Below are 22,455 nucleotides of genomic sequence, written 5' to 3' on the forward strand. Positions count from 1 at the left end.
ATTGCATTTGACACTGTGTAATGGAAAGTTGTTGTTTTGTTGTCTCTTCATGCATCTGCACGTAATTATGTGACCCTTGTAATGTGGCTTTAGTGGGTTGTGACATGATCAGGGAGGAGACATAACCATATTGTAGGAATGCTATGATTAATTTAAACAATTTTAAAAGATTTTTTTTTATATAAAAACAATAGTTTGAGGGAGATTATTATTAGAGGATTCGGAGGTATTCCAGAAACTAGTTGAACTAAGAAGTGCATAAAAAGATCGATGCGATAATGTGTAAGATCGTTAAATATTTAAAACTGTTTACAGTGCAATCTGCCCCATTTTGTAAAAACCTTAAAATTTTAATTTTGTTTAATAAACATTTCACTAAATTATAAATTTTTTATTTATTTTTTACAGAAAACTTTAACAAAATTTAAAAAAAGTTTTAAAATTATAACAAAATAAAAAAATTAAATAAACAAATTTGTAACTTAAAAAACAACAATAAATCAAAAAATTTATAAATATACAAAAAATTAAAAACCAAATAAATCAAATTTTAATAAAAACAAAAACTTTTGCTGTAACCAAAAAGAAGGAGAAAAACGTCTCTCTCATCGCTCAAAGAGAATAAACACCGACAAGATGTGTCAAAAATGCTGACATTTAACAGCTGTTATCGGACATTTTAAACAATGTTTAATCATTTTTTCGTGTTCTTTGTTGTTTTTTTGTCTTTCCGTTTGTCGTAACAACCTAACAACCATGGAAATCTATTAAAGTGTTGAAAATCTAAAAAATAAAATTTATAATTAAAAAAACAACAACGAAACCACACACTTTAATTTCTACTAAATTAACAACAGCTAAGGATTTGTATTGAATTTCATGAAGTTTCAGTTTGATTGATAACAAATGAATGAAAATATGGCATTAATACAACGAAATATATTTGTCATTTTACTGCTGTTACTACAACTGAGTCGTCTGGGAGGCGGCATGAAAGGTGAGTAAGAATTTTTGTGTAAAAAATTATGATAAATGTCTTTATAAAGAACTTAAAAATGAGATGTATGTTTTTAATTTTAGGTATTTTTAATTAGAAAATTAATTTAATTAAATTTAAAATGATTTCCTGGTATTTGTTTTTGTCACATATTTCTTGACATTAAAATTTTTTTAAAAAAATTTATGATAAATTTTCTTTGAAAAAAAAAAATATCGAAAACTTTATATAATAGGAAAATCACTGTTAATTTTCTATAAATAATATAATAATTGATCGAAAATCTTCTATAAATGAACAAAATATAATAAATTTTCTCTACAATTATAATCGATTATAAATTTTCTATAATTGGTCGTAAATTTATTATAAAATGAAAATTGTTCATAAGTTTTCTATTGAAACTTGATCTTAGGTCTAGTCTGTAGTCTAGTCTATAGTCTCGTCTATAGTCTAGTCTATAGTTTAGTCTATAGTCTAGTCTATAGTCTAGTCTATAGTCTAGTCTATAGTCTAGTCTATAGTCTAGTCTATAGTCTATAGTCTATATCTAGTCTATAGTCTAGTCTATAGTCTAGTCTATAGTCTAGTCTATAGTCTAGTCTATAGTCTAGTCTATAGTCTAGTCTATAGTCTAGTCTATAGTCTAGTCTATAGTCTAGTCTATAGTCTAGTCTATAGTCTAGTCTATAGTCTAGTCTATAGTCTAGTCTATAGTCTAGTCTATAGTCTAGTCTATAGTCTAGTCTATAGTCTAGTCTATAGTCTAGTCTATAGTCTAGTCTATAGTCTAGTCTATAGTCTAGTCTATATAGTCTAGTATAGTCTAGTCTATAGTCTAGTCTATAGTCTAGTCTATAGTCTAGTCTAGTCTATAGTCTAGTCTATAGTCTAGTCTATAGTCTAGTCTATAGTCTAGTCTATAGTCTAGTCTATAGTCTTAGTCTAGTCTATAGTCTAGTCTATAGTCTAGTCTATAGTCTAGTCTATAGTCTAGTCTATAGTCTAGTCTATAGTCTAGTCTATAGTCTAGTCTATAGTCTAGTCTATAGTCTAGTCTATAGTCTAGTCTATAGTCTAGTCTATAGTCTAGTCTATAGTCTAGTCTATAGTCTAGTCTATAGTCTAGTCTATAGTCTAGTCTATAGTCTAGTCTATAGTCTAGTCTATAGTCTAGTCTATAGTCTAGTCTATAGTCTAGTCTATAGTCTAGTCTATAGTCTAGTCTATAGTCTAGTCTATAGTCTAGTCTATAGTCTAGTCTATAGTCTAGTCTATAGTCTAGTCTATAGTCTAGTCTATAGTCTAGCCTATAGTCTAGCCTATAGTCTAGTCTATAGTCTAGTCTATAGTCTAGTCTATAGTCTAGTCTATAGTCTAGTCTATAGTCTAGTCTATGTAGTCTAGTCTATAGTCTAGTCTATAGTCCAGTCTATAGTCTAGTCTATAGTCTAGTCTATAGTCTAGTCTATAGTCTAGTCTATAGTCTAGTCTATAGTCTAGTCTATAGTCTAGTCTATAGTCTAGTCTATAGTCTAGTCTATAGTCTAGTCTATAGTCTAGTCTATAGTCTAGTCTATAGTCTAGTCTATAGTCTAGTCTAGTCTATAGTCTAGTCTAGTCTAGTCTATAGTCTAGTCTATAGTCTAGTCTATAGTCTAGTCTATAGTCTAGTCTCTAGTCTAGTCTATAGTCTAGTCTATAGTCTAGTCTATAGTCTAGTCTATAGTCTAGTCTATAGTCTAGTCTATAGTCTAGTCTATAGTCTAGTCTATAGTCTAGTCTATAGTCTAGTCTATAGTCTAGTCTATAGTCTAGTCTATAGTCTAGTCTATAGTCTAGTCTATAGTCTAGTCTATAGTCTAGTCTATAGTCTAGTCTATAGTCTAGTCTATAGTCTAGTCTATAGTCTAGTCTATAGTCTAGTCTATAGTCTAGTCTATAGTCTAGTCTATAGTCTAGTCTATAGTCTAGTCTATAGTCTAGTCTAGTCTAGTCTATAGTCTAGTCTATAGTCTAGTCTATAGTCTAGTCTATAGTCTAGTCTATAGTCTAGTCTATAGTCTAGTCTATAGTCTAGTCTATAGTCTAGTCTATAGTCTAGTCTATAGTCTAGTCTATAGTCTAGTCATAGTCTAGTCTATAGTCTAGTCTATAGTCTAGTCTATAGTCTAGTCTATAGTCTAGTCTATAGTCTAGTCTATAGTCTAGTCTATAGTCTAGTCTATAGTCTAGTCTATAGTCTAGTCTATAGTCTAGTCTATAGTCTATAGTCTAGTCTATAGTCTAGTCTATAGTCTAGTCTATAGTCTAGTCTATAGTCTAGTCTATAGTCTAGTCTATAGTCTAGTCTGAAGTCTAGTCTATAGTCTAGTCTATAGTCTAGTCTATAGTCTAGTCTATAGTCTAGTCTATAGTCTAGTCTATAGTCTAGTCTGAAGTCTAGTCTATAGTCTAGTCTATAGTCTAGTCTATAGTCTAGTCTATAGTCTAGTCTATAGTCTAGTCTATAGTCTAGTCTATAGTCTAGTCTATAGTCTAGTCTATAGTCTAGTCTATAGTCTAGTCTATAGTCTAGTCTATAGTCTAGTCTATAGTCTAGTCTATAGTCTAGTCTATAGTCTAGTCTATAGTCTAGTCTATAGTCTAGTCTATAGTCTAGTCTATAGTCTAGTCTATAGTCTAGTCTATAGTCTAGTCTATAGTCTAGTCTATAGTCTAGTCTATAGTCTAGTCTATAGTCTAGTCTATAGTCTAGTCTATAGTCTAGTCTATAGTCTAGTCTATAGTCTAGTCTATAGTCTAGTCTATAGTCAAGTCTATTGTCTAGTCTATAGTCAATCTATTGTCTAGTCTATAGTCTACTCTATAGTCTAGTCTATAGTCTAGTCTATAGTCTAGTCTATAGTTTAGTCGAGACTACATTCAATACTATATACTAAAAACTATTGCAAATTCTGTAGACTACTGATAAGACTATAGTCAAGACTATAGAGAAGGATTATATATGGACTATAGTCAATACTAAAGGCGAGACTATAAAATATACAATATAGGCGACTAAAACAAGTCTATAGTCAACAGTTTATACGAATATAGACGAGACTATAGTCAAGACTAGAGACGTGACAAGAGGCAAGATATCAGACAGATTATAGATAAAACCATAGCCAAGACTTTAGTCAACACTATAGAGACATGGTTACAGTAAAGATTATTGCTGATACTATAGCAAAAAATGTAGTCGAGACTATAGACCTCGACTACATAGTCAGCACTAAAAACAAGACTATAATCGAAACTATATTGAAAACTATAGACTAGTCAAAATTATAGAGGAGACTATTGTGATGAACTCTAGGCGGATTATAGTCAAGACTAAAGACGAAACTATAGTAGATACTATAGAGGCGAAGAAAACAAGACTATAGTCATCACTATAGATAAGACTATGGATGAGACTATAGTCAAGACTATAGACGAAATAAGTTTAAAGATTAAGTGGACAAACAAGTGGATATTTTTAAATCGTCTGCAAAAATAATTCTGGTCCAGTAAATTAAGTGTGGAACCAATACTTTTAGGTGCAATAAACACAAATAAACTTCCTTTTATAGACCGACTGGCTATAAACACAGCTTGTCACACTCTAAATGTCCTCAAAAACATCATTTACATTTCATTATAAAACTTGCCGGTTCAAAATCTCAATAAAATATATTCTCAGAAAAACACACATAAACAAATAATTAAAAATTGGCAAAAAAATCTAATTGTACAAAAAACACAATAATAAATAAAAAAAAAACTTAATTTTAAATGAAAATCATCATCTAGTATTTTCAAAATAAAATTAATGGGGCTAAAAAGTGAAAATAACGCACGAGGTTCAATAACTATCACATGTGAATAAAACCAAACACACAAAAGTTGTGAAAACTAAAAGAAGAAATTAAGAAAAAAAAGAAATCGGGAATGAATCATCCTGAAGTGTGACACACTCACACACAATATTAAATACACATTGAAACGCACACAGGCACAAAGACTTTTTAAAGAAAATGACGTCACGCACCATAAGCGCGAAATTATTGAAAAAAATAGAATAGAAGACGACCGGACGGACCAACATGAAAAATCAACAAAGAAAATCTTACATTTTAAATGTAAAATTTAAAATTAAAATCAATTGGGTGTTGTGAGTGTGTAAACAGCAGAACTTTAAAGGAATGAATTAAAGAAATTAAGAACGGAAAAAAAATACAATTGTTTTCAAACTTTTAATCATTTCGCTGTTTCAAACTCCTGTCCTTGTCTAACTTTAGCTCCTCGACTTTGTATTACACACAAATAGTAGATCTTTCAGTGTTATTGTCGGCATGTGATCGACAATGTTCTTGTTGCACGTTTAATGTTGCAAGCAAATAAAATAAATAGAAAAATAAAACTAAAATGAAATTGAAAATAAACAACAACCAACAACCAAAAACAAAAAAAAAACTAATCATGACTAGAATGTGCTTTTACAAGTCAAATGTCAAGCGTGAAAAATGCGTTGAGTGTTTGGTTGCACTGATGCATTTACTTTTATTTTGCACACTTTATTTAACCAGCAGCAACAGCAGTGACTAGAACAAAAACAACAACATTAATAACAATTGCAGGCAACGGGAAATTTGCTAAAGTAGACGACTGTACGATCAATTTTGTTGACGTTGTTTTTGCTGCTGTTGTATGTGGTCTATGTGGCAGCTATTTTAAGATTATTAATATCTTTGTGTTGTTGCTCTTCTTCTAGTTGCTGTTGCTTAATGTTTCTTAACACTTCCATTTGGGGTCTTTGTTCAGTGGAGAACAGTCTGTGATGGGACAAGTAAGGCACGAAGTCACTAGATACATGACTTCTGATCACACTCAAGAGAAGATCATAGTCAGGGCTAAAGTCGAGTTTATCGACGAGTAGACTATAGACTAGACTAAAGACTAGACTATAGACTAGACTAAAGACTAGACTATAGACTAGACTGAAGACTAGACTATAGACTAGACTAAAAACTAGACTATAGACTAGACTAAAGACTAGACTAAAGACTAGTCTATAGACTAGACTATAGACTAGACTATAGACTAGACTATAGACTAGACAATAGACTAGACTATAGACTAGACTATAGACTAGACTATAGACTAGACTATAGACTAGACTATAGACTAGACTATAGACTAGACTAGACTAGACTAAAGACTAGTCTATAGACTAGACTAGACTATAGACTAGACTATAGACTAGACTAGACTAGACTATAGACTAGACTAGACTAGACAAGACTAGACTAGACTAGACTAGACTAGACTAGACTAGACTAGACTAGACTAGACTAGACTAAACTAAACTAAACTAGACTAACTAGACAGACTAGACTAGACTAGACTAGACTAGACTAGACTAGACTAGACTAGACTAGACTAGACTAGACTAGACTAGACTAGACTAGACTAGACTAGACTAGACTAGACTAGACTAGACTAGACTAGACTAGACTAGACTAGACTAGACTAGACTAGACTAGACTAGACTAGACTAGACTAGACTAGACTAGACTAGACTAGACTAGATAGACTAGATATAGACTAGACTATAGACTAGACTATAGACTAGACTATAGACTAGACTATAGACTAGACTATAGACTAGACTATAGACTAGACTATAGACTAGACTAGACTAGACTATAGACTAGACTATAGACTAGACTATAGACTAGACTATAGACTAGACTAGATTATAGACTAGACTATAGACTAGACTATAGACTAGACTATAGACTAGACTATAGACTAGACTAGACTAGACTAAAGACTAGTCTATAGACTAGACTATAGACTAGACTATAGACTAGACTAGACTAGACTAGACTAGACTAGACTATAGACTAGACTAGACTAGACTAGACTAGACTAGACTAAACTAACTAGACTAGACTAGACAAGACTAGACTAGACTAGACTAGACTAGACTAGACTAGACTAGATAGAAGAAGACTAGACTAGACTAGACTAGACTAGACTAGACTAGACTAGACTAGACTAGACTAGACTAGACTAGACTAGACTAGACTAGACTAGACTAGACTAGACTAGACTAGACTAGACTAGACTAGACTAGACTAGACTAGACTAGACTAGACTAGACTAGACTAGACTAGACTAGACTAGACTAGACTAGACTATAGACTAGACTAGATTATAGACTAGACTATAGACTAGACTATAGACTAGACTAGACTAGACTATAGACTAGACTATAGACTAGACTATAGACTAGACTATAGACTAGACTATAGACTAGACTATAGACTAGACTATAGACTAGACTATAGACTAGACTATAGACTAGACTATAGACTAGACTATAGACTAGACTATAGACTAGACTATAGACTAGACTATAGACTAGACTATAGACTAGACTATAGACTAGACTATAGACTAGACTATAGACTAGACTATAGACTAGACTATAGACTAGACTATAGACTAGACTATAGACTAGACTATAGACTAGACTATAGACTAGACTATAGACTAGACTATAGACTAGACTATAGACTAGACTATAGACTAGACTATAGACTAGACTATAGACTAGACTATAGACTAGACTATAGACTAGACTATAGACTAGACTATAGACTAGACTATAGACTAGACTATAGACTAGACTATAGACTAGACTATAGACTAGACTATAGACTAGACTATAGACTAGACTATAGACTAGACTATAGACTAGACTATAGACTAGACTATAGACTAGACTATAGACTAGACTATAGACTAGACTATAGACTAGATAAGACTAGACTATAGACTAGACTATAGACTAGACTATAGACTAGACTATAGACTAGACTATAGACTAGACTATAGACTAGACTATAGACTAGACTATAGACTAGACTATAGACTAGACTATAGACTAGACTATAGACTAGATAGACTAGACTATAGACTAGACTATAGACTAGACTATAGACTAGACTATAGACTAGACTATAGACTAGACTATAGACTAGACTATAGACTAGACTATAGACTAGACTATAGACTAGACTATAGACTAGACTATAGACTAGACTATAGACTAGACTATAGACTAGACTATAGACTAGACTATAGACTAGACTATAGACTAGACTATAGACTAGACTATAGACTAGACTATAGACTAGACTATAGACTGGACTATAGACTAGACTATAGACTAGACTATAGACTAGACTATAGACTAGACTATAGACTAGACTATAGACTAGACTATAGACTAGACTATAGACTAGACTATAGACTAGACTATAGACTAGACTATAGACTAGACTATAGACTAGACTATAGATAGACTAGACTATAGATAGACTATAGACTAGACTATAGACTAGACTATAGACTAGACTATAGACTAGACTATAGACTAGACTATAGACTAGACTATAGACTAGACTATAGACTAGACTATAGACTAGACTATAGACTAGACTATAGACTAGTCTATAGACTAGACTATAGACTAGACTATAGACTAGACTATGACTAGACTATAGACTAGACTATAGACTAGACTATAGACTAGACTATAGACTAGACTATAGACTAGACTATAGACTAGACTATAGACTAGATAGACTATAGACTAGACTATAGACTAGACTATAGACTAGACTATAGACTAGACTATAGACTAGACTATAGACTAGACTATAGACTAGACTATAGACTAGACTATAGACTAGACTATAGACTAGACTATAGACTAGACTGATATAGACTAGACTATAGACTAGACTATAGACTAGACTATAGACTAGACTATAGACTAGACTATAGACTAGACTATAGACTAGACTTAGACTAGACTATAGACTAGACTATAGACTAGACTATAGACTAGACTATAGACTAGACTATAGACTAGACTATAGACTAGACTATAGACTAGACTATAGACTAGACTATAGACTAGACTATAGTAGACTATAGACTAGACTATAGACTAGACTATAGACTAGACTATAGAGTAGACTATAGACTAGACTATAGACTAGACTATAGACTAGACTATAGATAGACTATAGACTAGACTATAGACTAGACTATAGACTAGACTATAGACTAGACTAGACTATAGACTAGACTATAGACTAGACTAGACTATGGACTAGACTATAGACTAGACTATAGACTAGACTATAGACTAGACTATAGACTAGACTATAGACTAGACTATAGACTAGACTATAGACTAGACTATAGACTAGACTATAGACTAGACTATAGACTAGACTATAGACTAGACTTAGACTATAGACTAGACTATAGACTAGACTATAGACTAGACTATAGACTAGACTATAGACTAGGACTATAGACTAGACTATAGATAGACTATAGACTAGACTATAGATAGACTATAGACTAGACTATAGACTAGACTATAGACTAGACTATAGATAGACTAGAGACTAGACTATAGACTGGACTATAGACTAGACTATAGACTAGACTAGAGTAGACTATAGACTAGACTATAGACTAGACTATAGACTAGACTATAGAGTAGACTATAGACTAGACTATAGACTAGACTATAGACTAGACTATAGACTAGACTATAGACTAGACTATAGACTAGACTATAGACTAGACTATAGACTAGACTATAGACTAGACTATAGACTAGACTATAGACTAGACTATAGACTAGACTATAGACTAGACTATAGACTAGACTATAGACTAGACTATAGACTAGACTATAGACTAGACTATAGACTAGACTATAGACTAGACTATAGACTAGACTATAGACTAGACTATAGACTAGACTATAGACTAGACTATAGACTAGTCTATAGACTAGACTATAGACTAGACTATAGACTAGACTATAGACTAGACTATAGACTAGACTATAGACTAGACTAGACTATAGACTAGACTATAGACGATAGACTGACTATAGACTACTATAGACGAGACATAGACTAGACTATAGACTAGACTATAGACTAGACTATAGACTAGACTATAGACTAGACTATAGACTAGACTATAGACTAGACATAGACAGACTATAGACTAGACTGAGAACTAGACAGATAGACTAGACTATAGACTAGACTATAGACTAGACTATAGACTAGACTATAGACTAGACTATAGACTAGACTATAGAGTAGACTATAGACTAGACTATAGACTAGACTATAGACTAGACTATAGACTAGACTATAGACTAGACTATAGACTATACTATGACTAGACTATAGACTAGAAGACTAGAACTATAGACTAGACTATAGACTAGGACTATAGACTAGACTATAGACTAGACCTATAGACTAGACTATAGACTAGACTATAGACTAGACTATAGACTAGACTATAGACTAGACTATAGACTAGACTATAGACTAGACTATAGACTAGACTATAGACTAGACTATAGACTAGACTATAGACTAGACTATAGACTAGACTATAGACTAGACTATAGACTAGACTATAGACTAGACTATAGACTAGACTATAGACTAGACTATAGACTAGACTATAGAGTAGACTATAGACTAGACTATAGACTAGACTATAGACTAGACTATAGACTAGACTATAGACTAGACTATAGACTAGACTATAGACTAGACTATAGACTAGACTATAGACTAGACTAGACTATAGACTAGACTATAGACTAGACTATAGACTAGACTATAGACTAGACTATAGACTAGACTATAGACTAGACTAAGACTAGACTATAGACTAGACTATAGACTAGACTATAGACTAGACTATAGACTAGACTATAGACTAGACTATAGACTAGACTATAGACTAGACTATAGACTAGACTATAGACTAGACTATAGACTAGACTATAGACTAGACTATAGACTAGACTATAGACTAGACTATATAGACTAGACTATAGACTAGACTGACTAGACTAGACTATAGACTAGACTATAGACTAGACTATAGTAGACTATAGACTAGACTATAGACTAGACTATAGACTAGACTATAGACTAGACTATAGACTAGACTATAGACTAGACTATAGACTAGACTATAGACTAGACTATAGACTGGACTATAGACTAGACTATAGACTAGACTATAGAGTAGACTATAGACTAGACTATAGACTAGACTATAGACTAGACTATAGACTAGACTATAGACTAGACTATAGACTAGACTATAGACTAGACTATAGACTAGACTATAGACTAGACTATAGACTAGACTATAGACTAGACTATAGACTAGACTATAGACTAGATATAGACTAGACTAGACTATAGACTAGACTATAGACTAGACTATAGACTAGACTATAGACTAGACTATAGACTAGACTATAGACTAGACTATAGACTAGACTATAGACTAGACTATAGACTAGACTATAGACTAGACTATAGACTAGACTATAGACTAGACTATAGACTAGACTATAGACTAGACTAGACTATAGACTAGACTATAGACTAGACTATAGACTAGACTATAGACTAGACTATAGACTAGACTATAGACTAGACTATAGACTAGACTATAGACTAGACTATAGACTAGACTATAGACTAGACTATAGACTAGACTATAGACTAGACTATAGACTAGACTATAGACTAGACTATAGACTAGACTATAGACTAGACTATAGACTAGACTATAGACTAGACTATAGACTAGACTATAGACTAGACTATAGACTAGACTATAGACTAGACTATAGACTAGACTATAGACTAGACTATAGACTAGACTATAGACTAGACTATAGACTAGACTATAGACTAGACTATAGACTAGACTATAGACTAGACTATAGACTAGACTATAGACTAGACTATAGACTAGACTATAGACTAGACTATAGACTAGACTATAGACTAGACTATAGACTAGACTATAGACTAGACTATAGACTAGACTATAGACTAGACTATAGACTAGACTATAGACTAGACTATAGACTAGACTATAGACTAGACTATAGACTAGACTATAGACTAGACTAGACTATAGACTAGACTATAGACTAGACTATAGACTAGACTATAGACTAGGACTATAGACTAGACTATAGACTAGACTAGACTATAGACTAGACTATAGACTAGACTATAGACTAGACTATAGACTAGACTATAGACTAGACTATAGACTAGACTATAGACTAGACTTTAGACTAGACTATAGACTAGACTATAGACTAGACTATAGACTAGACTATAGACTAGACTATAGACTAGACTATAGACTAGACTATAGACTAGACTAAAGACTAGACTATAGACTAGACTATAGACTAGACTGTAGACTAGACTATAGACTAGACTATTGACTAGACTATAGACTAGACTATAAACTAGACTATAGACTAGACTATAGACTAGACTATAGACTAGACTATAGACTAGACTATATACTAGACTATAGACTAGACTATAGACTAGACTATAGACTAGACTATAGACTAGACTATAGACTAGACTATAGACTAGACTATAGACTAGACTATAGACTAGAACTATAGACTAGACTATAGACTAGACTATAGACTAGACTATAGACTAGACTATAGACTAGACAATAGACTAGACTATAGACTAGACTATAGACTAGACTATAGACTAGACTTTCTAGTCTATCAGGGTAGATTATCTAGATTGTAGTCTAGAATATCTATGTTAAAGACTAGAGTATCAAATCAAATTTTATCCTGACACCTTACTATCTCCAGTACTTATCTATCCCACTGCCTTTAAAAACGTTGCCCACCTCTGCTGCTTTACAGTCATACAATGCATAATTTGTTTATAACTAAATGTAAATATGACGACTGACTTTATTTCACTTGAAGTCTTTTGTAATTAATTTATTCTTTCTTATTTTTGGCATAAATACAACATGGTCGCGCACTCACACTTTTTTACCCTCAACTATAAACGAAAAATTGAGGACGCGAATATATTCAATATTCTCGTTTTTATACCCTACACCACTTTAGTGGGGAGGGTATATTGGATTTGTGCTGATGTTTGTAACATATAAAAATATTCGTCCTAGACCCACCTTAAAGTATACCAATCGGCTTAGAATCGTTTTCTGAGTCGATTAAGCTATGTCCGTCCGTCCGTCCGTCTGGCTGGCTGGCTGGCTGGCTGGCTGGCTGTCCATGTAAACCTTGTGCGCAAGCTACAGGTCGCAATTTTCAAGATAATTGGATGAAATTTGGCACGCACGTTTTATTTGACCCAAGGACGAAGCCTATTGAAAATGGTTAAAATCGGTCCATTATTTCACCTAGCCCCCATAGAACAGAACCCCCCGAAAAGGGCTTCTGAGATCATAATTATGTTAAATATACAGATATATCGATAAAATACGGCATAACTAAGTTTTATAGAAGTCTTGATAACCCTGCCAAATTTCATAAAGATCGGGCCCCATTTGACCCTAGCTCCCATACAAAGTCCACTTCAGAAAATTACTTGAATGTCCCAAATTAACTTATAAACACAAATATCGCGATGAAATTCAGCACAATAAAATATTATGTAAATATAAATATATTCACAAAATTTTATCGGGCTTGGTCCATATTTGCCCATAGCCCCCATATAAAGCCTCTTTCAGAAAATTAGTTTTTCATCCATAAATTGCTTAAATGTATCGGAACAAGGGAATATTGAAGATAAATGCGATATTATGAAAAATAAATCACATTTAATATTCATAACTGGTGTAGGGTATCATATGGTCGGCCACGCCCGACTATACTTTCTTACTTGTTTTTATTATACAAATTGTAAAAACAACTGTATTAAAAATAGACAATCAGTAGCTTTTTAAATAACCCAGTAAACAAGGTGTATTTTGCAACGAATGTTCGCGAATTGAGTCCGCTAGGATTGCAATTAACAGTTTATTAGAGTGATATTACTTTGGAAGATGTTTAAAGCCACAAAATACTATTTACGGAAATTTCTTTGAATTTGTAACTTACATACATGTCTATCAATTTATATTTTTCCAAATTTGTTAGCAAATGTTTGCTGGGTTGGTCAGTATATAGTATTTTGGGAGATTTTTTTGTCGTGTCCAAACCATTTTTGGTTTTATGATTATTTTGGCTTGTTTTTTTTATTAATTTGTTTATGAATGAACTCAGTAAAAATCGTGCATTGATCTCTGGAAGATTAAAAAATGTACGATTTTGTATATTTGACTTAAGATAAATAGCTTATAATGAAGTAGAAAAACAAAAGAACATGATTGCATTAAGAAATTAAGAACATTTATAGGTTATTTACAAAATTTGTAAATGCACTAGGGGGCAGGAAAAATATTTCTTGATAAAATTTCAAATGGCAATGCGTTAACCATTGGATTCATAACAATTTATCAAAGGTTTATAAGACAGTTTTTCATACAAAATTGGTTCCTTTGATAACTTATTATGAATAATGCTGTAAGAAGACAGGTGTTTGGGGGTAAATATTAATGGCGTGTAGTTGTTCAGATTTGAACAATAAATCATCTTCATTAATCTTCACTAAGTAGTTACTCACATTAATCTCACTCTCATAGATATCCTTACTCTATTTTTTCTAATCCTTAAAACCAACTTATACTTTCAAATATACATAATTAATGGTAAGGTCACCTTTTTCCTAAAACTAAGTAACACCAGCAGAAGAAACACAAATGAACAAATCTGTCAAAAAGAAAATAAGAATCTTCTAAAATAATATTATTCCTTTAGATTTTTTAACACCAATTAACCATAATCTTCAAGTAGTTAAGCATACAACAAATTTTTAGAAAACCAAACAAATAAGAAACACTTCCGACAACGACAACATCATATGATTGACCCATATTTGCAACAGATATAGGAGAATAGCAACAAACAGACACACTCGAAAGAAAAACACTGTAAAAACTATAAAAACAAGATGTTGTCCATGCCTTTACGTAAATAAATTTGAAAAAAAAAATATTTTGTTTTTAAAATCATAGAAAAACAAATATATTTAATAATTATGTGTTAAAGAAGAAAGGTTGAGAAAGAAATTAATATATTTCAAGAAATAGAAGAACAAAATATAGGAAGAAAGAAAAACATTTTTTAGACAAGTTCAGAAAGGGCTGGGTAGGTAGCCCAAGGGAAAGATTTAAAATTAATATACTAATATACTTATAATCCAAACTATGGACTCAAGACTTATCTAGAGGCAATACTTAAGACTACTCTATTGACAAGACAAGCGACTGACCTATAGACTCTAAAATCAAAACTACAGACTGATATATAGACATGACTATATACTGATGTATATTCAAGACTATAGACTAATCTATAACCAAGACTACAGTTTGATAGTCAAGAATATTGATTGATCTACAGTCAAGACTATAGACTGATCTATAGTAACGACTATAAACTAATCAATAGCAACGATTATAAACTGATTTATAACAGTCTATAGTCCAGACTATAGACTAATCTTTAGTTAAGCCTATAGGCTAATCTATAGTCTAGTCTATAGGCTAATCTATAATCATGAGTATAGACTAATCTATAATGAAGACTATAGACTGATCTACAGTCAAGACTATAGACCGATCTATAGTCAAGAATATAGACTTAGTCTATAGTCAAGACTATAAACCTAGTCCTAGACTATAGACCGATCTATAGTCAATACTATAGACCGATCTATGGTGCATAGTAAAGACTATAGAATGATCTATATTCAAGACCATAGACTGATCTATAGTCAAGACTATAGACGGATATATAGTCAAGACTATAGACTGATCTATAGTCAAGACTATAGATTGACCTGCAGTCAAGACTACAGATTAGTCTATAGTCAAGCCTATAGGCTTCTCTATCGTCCTGACTATATAATGGTCTATAATCAATACTATAGACTAATCTATAGTCAAGACTATAGACTGACCTATAGTCAAGACTATAGACTGATCTATAGTCAAGACTATAGACTCATCTATAGTCAAGACTATAGACTGATCTATAGTCAAGACTATAGACTGATCTATAGTCAAGACTATAGACTCATCTATAGTCAAGACTATAGACTGATCTATAGTCAAGACTATAGACTGATCTATAGTCAAGACTATAGACTGATCTATAGTCAAGACTATAGACTGATCTATAGTCAAGACTATAGACTGATCTATAGTCAAGACTATAGACTGATCTATAGTCATGACTATAGACTGATCTATAGTCAAGACTATAGACTTATCTATGGTCAGGACTATAGGCTGATCTATAGTCAGGACTATAGGCTGATCTATAGTCAGGACTATAGGCTGATCTATAGTCAAGACTATAAACCGATCTATGGTCCAGACTATAGACTGATATATAGTCCAGACTATAGACTGTTCTATAGTCAAGACTATAAACCGATCTATGGTCCAGACTATAGACTGATCTATAGTCCAGACTATAGACTGTTCTATAGTCCAGACTATAAACCGATCTATGGTCCAGACTATAGACTGATCTATAGTCCAGACTATAGACTGATCTATAGTCCAGACTATAGACTGATCTATAGTCCAGACTATAGACTGATCTATAGTCCAGACTATAGACTGATCTATAGTCCAGACTATAGACTGATCTATAGTCCAGACTATAGACTGATCTATAGTCCAGACTATAGACTGATCTATAGTCTAGACTATAGACTGATCTATAGTCAAGACTATAGACTGATCTATAGTCAAGACTATAGACTGATCTATAGTCCAGACTATAGACTGATCTATAGTCCAGACTATAGACTGATCTATAGTCCAGACTATAGACTGATCTATAGTCCAGACTATAGACTGATCTATAGTCCAGACTATAGACTGATCTATAGTGCAGACTATAGACTGATCTATAGTCAAGACTATAGACTGATCTATAGTCAAGACTATAGACTGATCTATAGTCAAGACTATCGACTGATCTATAGTCAAGACTATAGACTGATCTATAGTCAAGACTATAGACTGATCTATAGTCAAGACTATCGACTGATCTATAGTCAAGACTATAGTCTGATCTATAGTCAAGATTATAGACTGATCTATAGTCAAGATTGTAGACTGATCTATAGTCAAGATTATAGACTGAGCGATAGTCTAGACTATAGGGGGATTTAAAGCCAGACTATAGACGGATCTATAGTCACGACTATAGACTGATCAATAGTCAAGACTATAGATTGATCTATAGTTAAGACTATAGGCTGATCTCTAGTCAAGACTATAGACTGATCTATAGTCAAGACTATAGACTGATCTATAGTCAAGACTATAAATTAATATATGTTCAAGATTATAGACTGACCTACATTCAAGACTATAGACTGACCTACAATCATGACTATAGACTCATCAAGACTATAGATTGATATATAGTCAAGTCTATAGATTGATCTAAAGCCAAGACTATAGATTGATCTATAGTCAAAACTATAAATTTAAAATGTTAATACAATAAATATAATTATATTTTGTCTCCAAGGTATACTTCTCCCTATTAGCAACTGCTAATAGACACACACACATTTTCCGTGGACTGTCTTTAGCTTTTGACGAAATACACTCATCAACATTTTGTTATGAGTTGAAAAGTATTTAACAATGTTTTACACACAAAAACTAATAAAAATTCAATAGATTGCGTTATAAAAATTCTTAAGAAAAACAAAAATTGCATAAAACTTTTGTAAAGGAATTTTTGAAAAAAAAAAAACTAAACATAAAATAAAATTTACATACATACATATAAAAATTTATTCTAAAACTTGCTCATTAATTTAATTGCAGATTGTGATCGCAATTCTATTAAAAGTATTTTAACGAGTTATTTTCAAATTTCGTTTATTACCTTAAAAAGCAAGCAATTTTTTGCTTTTATTTGCTTATAAAAACGTTTTATGTGTTTTTCATTAGTTTTTCTGATGGAAAATCTAACACATGTTTGAATATATATTTTACATGATATTCCGTCTTTTGCTGTTGGGACAATGTTCACAAATGTTATATTTATGGCGTTTGTTGGCTGTAAACTAGATTTTTTGTTGTTTTATGTTTATTTTAAGAATTTTTTATTAGTTAATATGTTTATTTGATAGCATTTTTTGTTTATTTGATAGTGATTTTATTGGCTGCTATAAAATGTTTGCTAACAATATCAGATGATAATAATAGTTGAGATATGATGTTAATGATCATAATGATCATCATTAGCATAAAGATGAAATTGAAAAAATCTTAAATTAATTATTATATATTAATATATTTAGATGTTAAAAGTTATTTAAGGAAATCTATTTAAAACTGTATTTAAGATCGACTCATTTTGATCAGTTAATAACTGATCGTGAAGTAAAATTTCTTAAATAATTAGACAAAATATTCTGCTTTTAAAAATTTACCGTTTTCATTAAATCAACCTCTAAAATTCCAATGGATTTGAAATTCAACTCATATTCCCGTACTTGACAAACACGACAAATTACAAAAGTGCTAACTTGATACTTACAAATCCCCGATAACGATCTAATCTAAATGCACAATCATAAAATAAAATCTCTACCAACTCTTTCTCACGCAAATTATAACGAAAATAAATTACAAACCCAATCTAAAGTCATAAAATAAAAACAACAAACATAAATTTATGTAAAAATCTCAAAGAAACTAGCCCCCTCTTATAAGCTTTCAGATCATAGATCGCGTTCCATCTACAATAATCGTTTTAATTAAATTTACTTTATTTTCTTTCAAATCAGCTTGTAAAAATTCCTCATTTACACATAAATAACAAAAATAATTGGATTTTTTTTCCTCTCTACATCTTTAAATCTCTAATTTCAGTTTCATTCTTTGGCGATGGTTATATATCGATGCCACTGCAGGAGGCAAAAATGTCTACAAATATTCGTGTTAAATTTCGCACACATCAAGAGAATTCATTTGTGTTTATGGCGCATGGTCGTACCGATTACTGTCTAATGCGTTTGGAGGCTGGAGCCATTAGTTTCACCTACAAAATAGAACGCAATGTGGTGCAGGTAAGTAGCAAGACTTAACAAAAAAAAAAACTAAAAGCTTTAATTACAGAAACATTTCTGTTTTTAGTTTTAAATATTTTAACAACTACATTCCTAGTTTTAAAGAGTAAAAATTTAATAGTTTTCTTGCTTTTCATTTCCTTTTCTTGTTCTTAACTCTTTGCAGTTGCGTTCACCTAAAAAACAGAAGCTTAATGATCTCGATTGGCATGATGTGGCCGTACAGCGTTATGAAAATAATATTACTTTACAAGTTGATGGCAATATAATAAGGAAAACATTACCGCCAGAGATGGGTGCTTTAAATGTTCACTTTGGTACATTTTTAGGTGGACCTGGAGAATATTCACCCGAATTTATTAGTGATCTAGGTAGTTTTCGTGGTTGTATATCGGATGTAAGTATGAAATAAATTTGTTTATAGTTCAGTTCTAGTTCAGTTCAAGTTCAGTTCTTCTTCAGTTCTAGTTCAGTTCTAGTTCAGTTCTAGTTCAGTTCTAGTTCAGTTCTAGTTCAGTTCTAGTTCAGTTCTAGTTCAGTTCTAGTTCAGTTCTAGTTCAGTTCTAGTTCTAGTTCAGTTCTAGTTCAGTTCTAGTTCAGTTCTAGTTCAGTTCTAGTTCAGTTCTAGTTCAGTTCTAGTTCAGTTCTAGTTCAGTTCTAGTTCAGTTCTAGTTCAGTTCTAGTTCAGTTCTAGTTCAGTTCTAGTTCAGTTCTAGTTCAGTTCTAGTTCAGTTCTAGTTCAGTTCTAGTTCAGTTCTAGTTCAGTTCTAGTTCAGTTCTAGTTCAGTTCTAGTTCAGTTCTAGTTCAGTTCTAGTTCAGTTCTAGTTCAGTTCTAGTTCAGTTCTAGTTTCAGTTCTAGTTCAGTTCTAGTTCAGTTCTAGTTCAGTTCTAGTTCAGTTCTAGTTCAGTTCTAGTTCAGTTCTATGTCTAGTTCAGTTCTAGTTCAGTTCTAGTTCAGTTCTAGTTCAGTTCTAGTTCAGTTCTAGTTCAGTTCTAGTTTCAGTTCTAGTTCAGTTCTAGTTCAGTTCTAGTTCAGTTCTAGTTCAGTTCTAGTCAGTTCTAGTTCAGTTCTAGTTCAGTTCTAGTTCAGTTCTAGTTCAGTTCTAGTTCAGTTTAGTTCAGTTCTAGTTCAGTTCTAGTTCAGTTCTAGTTCAGTTCTAGTTCAGTTCTAGTTCAGTTCTAGTTCAGTTCTAGTTCAGTTCTAGTTCAGTTCTAGTTCAGTTCTAGTTCAGTTCTAGTTCAGTTCTAGTTCAGTTCTAGTTCAGTTCTAGTTCAGTTCTAGTTCAGTTCTAGTTCAGTTCTAGTTCAGTTCTAGTTCAGTTCTAGTTCAGTTCTAGTTCAGTTCTAGTTCAGTTCTAGTTCAGTTCTAGTTCAGTTTAGTTCAGTTCTAGTTCAGTTCTAGTTCAGTTCTAGTTCAGTTCTAGTTCAGTTCTAGTTCAGTTCTAGTTCAGTTCTAGTTCAGTTCTAGTTCAGTTCTAGTTCAGTTTCTAGTTCAGTTCTAGTTCAGTTCTAGTTCAGTTCTAGTTCAGTTCTAGTTCTGTTCAGTTCTAGTTCAGTTCTAGGTTCAGTTCTAGTTCAGTTCTAGTTCAGTTCCTAGTTCAGTTCTAGTTCAGTTCTAGTTCAGTTCTAGTTCAGTTCTAGTTCAGTTCTATGTTCAGTTCTCGTTCAGTTCTAGTTCAGTTCTAGTTCAGTTCTAGTTCAGTTCTAGTTCAGTTCTAGTTCAGTTCTAGTTCAGTTCTAGTTCAGTTCTAGTTCAGTAGTTCAGTTCAGTTCAGTTCTAGTTCAGTTCTAGTTCAGTTCTAGTTCAGTTCTAGTTCAGTTCTAGTTCAGTTTCTAGTTCAGTTCTAGTTCAGTTCTAGTTCAGTTCTAGTTCAGTTCTAGTTCAGTTCTAGTTCAGTTCTAGTTCAGTTCTAGTTCAGTTCTAGTTCAGTTCTAGTTCAGTTCTAGTTCAGTTCTAGTTCTAGTTCAGTTCTAGTTCAGTTCTAGTTCTAGTTCTAGTTCAGTTCAGTTCAGTTCAGTTCTAGTTCTAGTTCAGTTCTAGTTCTAGTGCTAGTTCAGTTCTAGTTCAGTTCTAGTTCAGTTCTAGTTCAGTTCTAGTTCAGTTCTAGTTCTAGTTCAGTTCTAGTTCTAGTTCAGTCTAGTTCTAGTTCAGTTCTAGTTCTAGTTCTAGTTCTAGTTCTAGTTCAGTTCTAGTTCTAGTTCAGTTCTAGTTCAGTCTAGTTCAGTTCTAGTTCAGTTCTAGTTCAGTTCTAGTTCAGTTCTAGTTTCAGTTCTGTTCAGTTCTAGTTCAGTCTAGTTCAGTTTTAATTCAGTTCTAGTTCAGTTTTAGTTCAGTTCTGGTTCAATTCTATTTTATCATGATCTGAATAAATCTGAAAAATCATTGAAATTTCCTTTTCTCTTTTAGGTATTTTACAATAACATCAATGTCATAAAAGAGGCCAAAGAAGGTACAGGTCATACCGACAGCAAGAGAGTATCATGGACCTGTAGCACTGAGTTTGAGGGGACAGTTAAGGATAGTATAAGTTTTCTGAATAGTGATTCCTATGCTCTCATGTCTAAAGATTCACAGGCAACAGGAGAAACGTAAGTATTTTCGAAAATAAACATTTTAAACAATTAAAAGCAAACATCAAAGACAATTTCTATTACAGATTATTTTTAAAATTTCGCACTATGGAAGAGACTGGTGTAATCTTTTACAATGGCGGTTTTGATTTTGTTTTGCTGGAAATTGAAAATAAACAATTAAATTTCAATTTTAATAAAGAAGGCAGTTTAATTAAACTAATAGCCAATGAGACGGTCTCCGATGGCCGATGGCATAAATTGATTTTGCGGTATAATGCCGTAATGGCAGAAATGATTTTGGATGATAAAATGTATCGTGGCACACATGATAATGACACTAAAGCTACTATAAATTTAGAGAAAAGTGTTTTCATCGGTGGTGTGCAGGAGGATATGCGTAGACGTTTGTGGCACAAGGGTTTGCGCATCAATGATCACAGTTTTATGGGTTGTATGAAAGATATTCAGATAAATAATTTGGATTTGGGCTTTCCACAAATGAATAAATCACAGCATTTGGCCTTGAACTGTATATGGAAATATCCGTGTGTGGAGTATGAACCCTGTCTTAAGAGTGGCTATTGTAATCAGTATGGAGTGGATGAGTTTATATGCTACTGCGATCAGTCGTATTGTATTAAGGCCGATTTTCAGGGACCTTATAAGGTATTTGCTGTTTAATGCAGATATAA

At 32.4% G+C, this 22,455-nt stretch overlaps 1 protein-coding gene across 1 annotated transcript in view; it reads left to right on the forward strand.

Moving 5' to 3' along the window:
• The first annotated feature begins 488 nt into the window (after window positions 1–488).
• Window positions 489–22,455, forward strand: part of LOC119607029 (chondroitin sulfate proteoglycan 4) — a 31,358-nt gene continuing 9,391 nt past the window's right edge. Inside the window, exons 1-5 of the mRNA XM_037960747.1 lie at window positions 489–997; window positions 18,992–19,188; window positions 19,355–19,585; window positions 21,597–21,778; window positions 21,847–22,429. Coding sequence (XP_037816675.1) covers window positions 907–997; window positions 18,992–19,188; window positions 19,355–19,585; window positions 21,597–21,778; window positions 21,847–22,429 — 1,284 coding nt within the window. The 5' untranslated portion in view covers window positions 489–906. The remainder of the gene's footprint in view (window positions 998–18,991; window positions 19,189–19,354; window positions 19,586–21,596; window positions 21,779–21,846; window positions 22,430–22,455) is intronic.

This window comes from Lucilia sericata, unplaced genomic scaffold, assembly GCF_015586225.1.
Source record: "Lucilia sericata isolate MDLA Ls3-8-SP2 unplaced genomic scaffold, ASM1558622v1 Contig000646F_arrow, whole genome shotgun sequence".
NCBI classification, from domain to species: Eukaryota; Metazoa; Arthropoda; class Insecta; order Diptera; family Calliphoridae; genus Lucilia; species Lucilia sericata.